The sequence below is a fragment of the Ostrea edulis genome, chromosome 2 (assembly GCF_947568905.1).
Source record: "Ostrea edulis chromosome 2, xbOstEdul1.1, whole genome shotgun sequence".
Lineage (NCBI taxonomy): Eukaryota > Metazoa > Mollusca > Bivalvia > Ostreida > Ostreidae > Ostrea > Ostrea edulis.
This window is the reverse complement of record NC_079165.1, coordinates 36,236,731-36,244,482: the sequence shown is the minus strand read 5'-3', so window position 1 is coordinate 36,244,482 and position 7,752 is coordinate 36,236,731. Positions and strand designations below refer to the sequence as shown.

The 7,752-nt window shown below is 34.6% G+C and overlaps 1 protein-coding gene across 1 annotated transcript; it reads right to left on the bottom strand.

Moving 5' to 3' along the window:
- Positions 1-5,344: 5,344 nt before the first annotated feature.
- Positions 5,345-7,058, bottom strand: LOC125681232 (GS homeobox 1-like). The gene is made up of 2 exons (XM_048921234.1): positions 6,620-7,058; positions 5,345-6,215 (listed from the first exon to the last, which is right to left on the bottom strand). Exons 1-2 carry the CDS (start codon positions 7,056-7,058, stop codon positions 5,827-5,829), a joined length of 828 nt encoding a protein of 275 aa, XP_048777191.1. The 3' UTR covers positions 5,345-5,826.
- Between the last annotated feature and the right edge of the window lie 694 nt (positions 7,059-7,752).

Genomic DNA, 7,752 nt, shown 5'->3' with positions numbered 1-7,752 from the left:
CTTGTTTTCAGTGATTATGTATATTTAAAGCAGATCTTATTCAAATCATTGTTTTCTTTTTACACAAATTCATACACAAATATGTTTTTAAAATAATTCGCCGGTATTTTAGAATTTTTAAAAATCAAAACTATATCACAAATACTTTCTTTGTCTTTGATGACTAAATGATATAAAATTCTATTCGAATGTATGAATTTTGCTCTTTTTAAAATGTTAAAACAATGGCAACATTTAAAATCTAATCAGTTTTTAAAAAACAAATTTACATGGTTTATTATCTATTTGAAATAATGAAATATAAATGATACATTATTTTTCTGTTTTATTTTTCCTGAAAGTAATGTAACAAGCTCTCTTTCATATGTCCTTTGAACTTGAAAGAGCATCGGGATTCGCATTCAATGCAGACAGTCTATGAATAGACACAAAGGCTAATTTCAATAATAATAGAATCATTGCATCGGCGGATGTTTACATTAGTGTGCACGGCAACATGGGAACCGAATAATTCGAAAATTTGCCGCCAAAGAATGGCTATATCATGCATGTTGTATATTTAATCAAGTTTCGAAATGTCTTCAGAAAAAAATACCAAAGTAAGTATGGAAATATCACAGCATTACCTAAGCTATTGTTGGACGAATATTCGAGCAGGTGTACTGACTTTTAAAGAGGAAGTAAAGGGTTTCAATCAAACGTGTGGTAACCTCAAACTTTTTCAGAAAAATACAAAGTATCAAAAGTTTTTCATTCCATACTGAAAAGTTATTGATCATGTGTATTTTGCATTGCCTCGCCTTTATGCTGCTTATAAAGTAATAACCAGTTGAATGGAAGCGTTATTCACTAATTTGCCTGGTCCTACGAAATAGACCGTTTCCAATAAGGGGCATTTGCCAGTGTAATCTGTATCCATTAATTGGTGACCCAAGGAGTAATATCCCACGTTCTGACGTGTATCATACGACAAAATCACTATCAAAACAGAAAATCACTTTCTTTGAAACATCGACATCTGTTTTATTAACGAGTTCCTGACAATGGTGTCAAATTGATGACATGAAGCGCTTAAACAGAATAATAATCATAACACATTTTACGTTATATTGTAAATGTTTTCTTCATAATATTAAGGAAGCAGGTTGCTGGTGATGAGGATATGAATTATTCATTCTGATGAAATATCTCAGTTTCATCAGAAATGATTTTTTTCAACAAAGCGCGTTGGTCTGTTAAAGCTGGCTGATGTGCACAAGTTTATGAAAAGGATACGAATGGTGCAACATTTGGAGGTGAATTTGAAACACTTACGCAATCTTACTGTGTAATTGAATCATATGTGGGTGCGAGATGCTGATTTCTAATCTTTTTGATATTTCTTTCAGGAATTGAATTGCAGTTATCGACACATTGGGCGGTAGGAGCATCTGGTCTTATTAAGAACCTTACATGGTTAGCACTGCAGGTGATTTTCTTGGCAAAAAAGTGACTACAACTTTAAATAGATAATGCGTGTAAACATGCATGTATACATGTATACAAGTAGTTCAATATTTTTACATTACATGAAGAAATTTTGTCTTAGAATCCTCTATCGTTTTATAGAAATCAAAGAAAGTGTCTGGTATCGCTAGGACCTAAGTGATAATTGATGCAATTGACAAACACATCTCATGATATCCGCACGTCGCTACACGTGCTAAAATTCACGAACACGATTCTCCCCTCACGTGTCTCGAAGACAGGTCCCAATTTACACGAAGTATTCTGACTGTGATTGCTTGTATTTTGTAAACTAAAAATACAGGGACAATGATAGTTACACTGTTACGTCAAGTTAATTAAAACACAGTTTAATTGTTGTGCATAGTCGCAAAGTTTTTAAGAAATGGGACCCAGCTCAAGTTTACCTCCTTTCGAGATGAAGATATACGTGTTACTAATGAAGGTACCATCTGCCGTTGGCTGTTGGAAAATAACATGTTTATTGTTCTTTGTGCAGAGAAAATTTTAAGGTTTCTTTTAGAAAAATTACAAAGACCTTTTCAGTCTGAAATTTGGCAGAAGCATGTTGGTCCTCTTGACATTGGCGCGAAGAAAACGGGTTCCCGCCTTCGCAAAAGTCCTTGTAATTATTGTGCAACAACAATTAAATTTTCTGCAAAGGAGAGTAATATATGGTCATAAATTTGTTAATGTTTTACATTTCCTGCTGCAAGAGATACAGTAGATGCCTTTCATCTTCTCCAAGAAATTGAAATCTGAAGCAAACACATGGCCATGTATTTCCAGAAGAAAATGCGCAATTTGTCGAGATAATGGTAACTTTTTATAACTTTAGGACAGACACTACACCGATATGGTTACATCTGCACACAAGAAAAATAATAATTAGCTGGAGACAATGCTTTAGCATAATCTTTTTCAATTAATTTGTTTTGAAATTTTAGTTCCTCAGCAAACTGTCTTGCTGATAGTGCACGTGCTTGCCTTGAAATGACGTAAATTTTAAATTTCCAGCAAGTTTCCATGACAGAAATTATACCCGCAAGGGCATGAAATAAAATGACAAATTTGTAAAGTTTTGCACCCTGTGAGTAATCTCTAAAAGGCATCGAAGTTTGTTCCTCAAGAAAAAACCTTGGGCTTTATACACTGTGTTAATTTCGAAATATTTGCAATTTGTAACAAGCATAGCTAGTGTTTCCATATCAGCGTATATTGAAGAAATATATCGTTGTTGTTTATACTTCAGCATTGATATTGCTTTACGATCACCACTCTAACTGATCTCGACTTTTTGCATTGATGAAAGACTGGAATTACAACCTTCATAAAATCTACGTACCAAGGTAGAGTATTTCCCCTTTATATGCATGTGGACATTCTTATACACAGTCAACTGAAATGGAACTATCGTTGCTAAAACGTCTAGTCTCGTTTTAGTAATACATGTACATCTTTCTTACTTACAAACATAATCCCTTTTTATCTTATAATGACGAATCAAAGAACTGTGAAAATGTCCATCATAGAGAGAAAAAAAGGGATAACCATTTAAAGCCCTTGTGCCTCATCTGCTACAGTGGTACAAGGGGCAAATAAGAACACGGTTACTTAATTGTACTTGTAACAATTGGTCCATGGACCAATCAAGGGAGTGAACTTCTGCAATTTGTACCTGCCATATGTCCCGGTAGTTCTTCATTACAAAATGATTCACCTCCTTCAAATTCAGTTTGTTTGAGATATATTGAACATCATTCAAACAAATTATCAATAGGTATAATCATATCATATTGGTGGAAAAGGATGTTCAAACAAATTATCAATAGGTATAATCATATCATATTGGTGGAAAAGGATGTTCAAACAAATTATCAATAGGTATAATCATATCATATTGGTGGAAAAGGATGTTCAAACAAATTATCAATAGGTATAATCATATCATATTGGTGGAAAAGGATGTTCAAACAAATTATCAATAGGTATAATCATATCATATTGGTGGAAAAGGATGTTCAAACAAATTATCAATAGGTTTAATCATATTATATTGGTGGAAGAGGATGTTCAAACAAATTATCAATAGGTTTAATCATATTATATTGGTGGAAAAGGATGTTCAAACAAATTATCAATAGGTATAATCATATTATATTGGTGGAAAAGGAAGACTGTGTCTGGATGAATTTGTAGCTTCGTGAACTGTTCTAATCTGCAATATAACAAATATGGACTGATTGAACTTTTGACAGCACTCGTTCTCTAAATATGGAGATCCTCACAAAACATCAGTAACATGTGAACACCATGCCATGATTAGGCCAGCAGACCACAGATGAAAATTAAAGTTAAAAAAACTCTGTTTTTAATATACAGGGAATATCTTTTGTGCCCATTTAGTGCATTTTTCTGGCAAATTAGCTCCATTTTTACAGATTAAAAATGATCGACAAGTTCAATATCGATGACCAGTGATGCATTAGAGGACTGTGTTGTGATGGACAACGGCGTTTTTGTTGATCTGACACCGTCTAATCGTTGAATGCACAAGGCAAACCGCATGGGGCACGTTTGAAAACCCATATTATTCAAAACAGTTAACTGGTCAATTTCTCCATTTCTGAGTTATGAAGACACCATGAATAGGGCTTATGGACATTTGAATAACATCAGTTTATTTCATACCTGCATCTCATTATCTCCTCTGAAGACAGCGGCTTATTTAATATTGCACTGAAAGCTAGGACGGACGGACGAACCTAGAAAGCAATAGCGGGCATTTCAGAATAAACCCCCAGTGACCAAATTATATTTTTTGCTCTCTGCAGGACGATTCTAATTTTCCAGCTTGACAGATGTTATATTTTGTTTTATTTGAAGATCAGTTTTTGGCTTTTGTTGACGGCTTTGTATGATATTTCCCTAATGAAGAAAGTTTAGTGTTGACTGAAACTGCCCAGACCTATTCTCTCACAATAAACAGCGGGTCATTTCAAACATCATAATAAACATTTAATGGAGTTTATTTGGTTTAATGATGAAGGAAATTTTATTTCGTAGGGTGACAACGACTCCATTTGGCTCTATAGAAAGTTGAAGCCTTGTCAAATTTCGTGAAACCGCCTTAAGTACCCTTAACGTAGCTCTGGGGGTCAAGAGAGCAAAACGATCAGAAATTAAGCCGATCAATGACTCTTAAGAGCGGGCTTAAATTCAAAAAATATATATTCTAGAATTAGAACATAATTTGTTTAATTCGTTTGTTGAATATCGGTGTCAGAAAATAAATATTTTTGACCAATTTCAGAAAGTTTATTGAAAATTAATTTCATATTTTTTGATAACATGATTCCAATGAAAAAAAATCAAAAGGGACCGTATTTCAGGAGTAGATTTTTTTTATATTTCAATTCTCACGAAACTAATTTAGATTAGAATTAAGAGTAAAATTTTAATTCGATATTAACGATATTTTTTGTATATTTTTCAATACATTGTATATTTTGTATTATTTGATGTCATATTGAACACAAATTAAAATAATTTTGCCACGTTACAAAACTCTTACCTCCCACAAAAATCACCAAGTTACAGGGGGAAATAAATTAGATAGCACTCAAATTTTAAAATTTGATTATTTCGTTCTGCTGCTCTTTTTATTGTATTTTACTTTTTAAGTTATGGAAGATCATGCAATGTCTTGGGGGGAAAAGGTTGAACCAAAGTACATTGAACATTTTCATATAAGTGTTAAATAATGTTTCATTGTCATATTCAATAAACTGTGTCTTTGAGTAATTTTCAACTTGTACCTTTTATCACAAATTTTCAATCTTATCAAGATACATTGATATCAACAATTAGAATTTTGAAATGACTCCAAATCAAAATATTTTTAAAATTTTATTCAATTACACAACTATAATTGCACTTTGCACATGCATTGTATGTTCTAAAAATGATGACATTTCATAAAATGCATGACTAGAGAACAATCCCTTCCCCCATTTTAATTTTGTGTACTCTAATCCATAACTTTAAAACTAATGCAAACGCACGTATATTTATACTATCAAAATATCACAATGATTGTTTCACTTGTATAAATTTTGCTGTTTGCATATTCAAATACAACGAAAAGAACATTGCAACAAAGAAAGCATGTACAATAATCCTCGATATTTAATTCAGTATTAAATGTACTCATTTAACTTGTATCCCTCCGAAGAAACTGCTTATTTTTCTTAAACAATCATGTAGTTCCAAATTAATTATTGCACATAAGAAATATTGCACAAGATACCATCGGCAAGATTAAGTGTCAATATTAAGCTCCAAATCCTCTGATTGTTCACAGTCAAAACTGTCCTCATTGTCATCAAATTCATGTGAATGTTTGATTTCAGAATCATCAGAATGTTTGTTCATGCGACGTTTATCCAGCTTCGGAGCACATGTTCTAAGACACCGGCACTTCTCATTTGTTTCATCATGTCCTTCTTTCTTGAACTTAACTCTTCGATTCTGGAACCATATTTTGACTTGCTTTTCTGATAGATTGAGATATGTCGCAATTTCTATTCTCCTGAGTCTGGATAGGTACATGTTAGAGTTAAATTCTCGTTCCAGTTCTAACAGCTGCGTACTGGTAAACGCTGTCCTAATTCTCTTGCTGCTTAAATCCTCTGTAGAGCTACTCACCCCTACAATAAAAAAAAAAAAGAAAAAAGAAAGAAACATATTGATATACATGTACCAAGTGTGCTAAGTATGCGAGAAGCGACACCTAACGGTTCCAGATTATATGCTCATGCACACCATGAGAGCCATGCATACTTCACAAGCTTTACTCAATACGCCAAGGCCGTTTATTCCTTATATTCATGTTTTGCGATATATAGGTTCATACATGTACGTCCAGTTAAGAGGTCAATGCTTTCAACGAGAAATAAAATGCAATGAAACAGCAAAATGTTGGGGTTTTTTACTGACAAAACAATGAAAATATCGCCTGATGTACATTCAAGAGGGAGATAAGTGCATTTCCCTTTTGTTTGATGAAAATTCAATTTATTAAATATACGGTTTGGTTATGAACACTTCTTACCAGCAGGAGATGCCTTGGGTTTCCTCTGGTCCTGAAGTACAGGGTGGCTTATTTTGTCTTTTGGCCGTTTTGCCGTCTTCGTTGTCAGTGCCGATATCGTAGTCCTCTGGAAGTTATAATCCGGTACTGCCCGAGAGGTGAGAGAAGCTGTCGTGAATGTGGGGGCTATTCCTGGAACAGAAGCTGCACTTTCAGGAACCACAGGGTGTGGTGTGTGGATGCAGAGGGGGCAACAGAAACTGATCATTTCTTGAGGATGCCGAGGGTAACAGGGCAGACTGTGGGACACTGTGGGTAAACGAGCAGAGGGGGTCGGTTGTCTGTGTCCCATACCCATGGGCATGCCGAAAGAGTGGTTAGGTACACAGTCCGTTTTCGACACCACTGTGGCCGGGGTATCTTTAACTATCAAAGAATCGACGAAAAACGACCGTGACATTATTGTTAATGAAATCAATTTGCCATGTAGAGGGGTTTCTATCCGTTAACACTTAAGATGTCATCTCAAGATAGGCGGGTACGCATGAGTGACGATCAAGACTTTGAAATGAATAATAAATGCGGGACTCAATATTTATACCCAATCACGGCTTTTGTTACTTCGCTCACGTGGTCATTAATACAGAAATTTCTTCTCGATCAATCAAATCTTGAGTTTCTTCAATCTAATTCAGATGCAAAAGAATAGTGATGTCAATTATTTTTAAATATTAATTTTACGATTCACAAACTCAAAAAACTTCCTTAACGAGCTATAGGGTTTTTGCTTTATGATTTTATGATGCACAGATAGCCCTCGGCGAAAGCCTTCCTCACATGCATTGTGTCCGACCTTGGATGTCCGCGAAAGCGCGTGCACCACGCGCGTAATCACCTACCCATAAAATAAAAAATGAAAATGTCATAAGAAGAACAAGTTTGTGTCATTAATTATCGTTTTCAGTAGTGCAGTATTTCTTTGCGGTGCAAGTCGTCCCATTTAGATGAATGACCCATGACGAAGTAAATTCATTGAAAAGTAATTGGTTCTCTAATTGATAGCGCAGACCCGGGCACATTGGGGCGCCACTGAGTGATGAGAGGGCTTTTTTCTGTAAGTGATAGATGGGAAGGTTTTGTTGTCATGCTTCGTT

Bases quoted from the DNA above. Each gene is read 5' to 3' on its own strand.
- LOC125681232 (XM_048921234.1), bottom strand. From the start codon at position 7,058: ATGTCACGGTCGTTTTTCGTCGATTCTTTGATAGTTAAAGATACCCCG. The intron at 6,216-6,619 runs GTAAGAAGTGTT...TTTTTATTGTAG, and splicing joins ACCCAAGGCATCTCCTGCTG to GGGTGAGTAGCTCTACAGAG.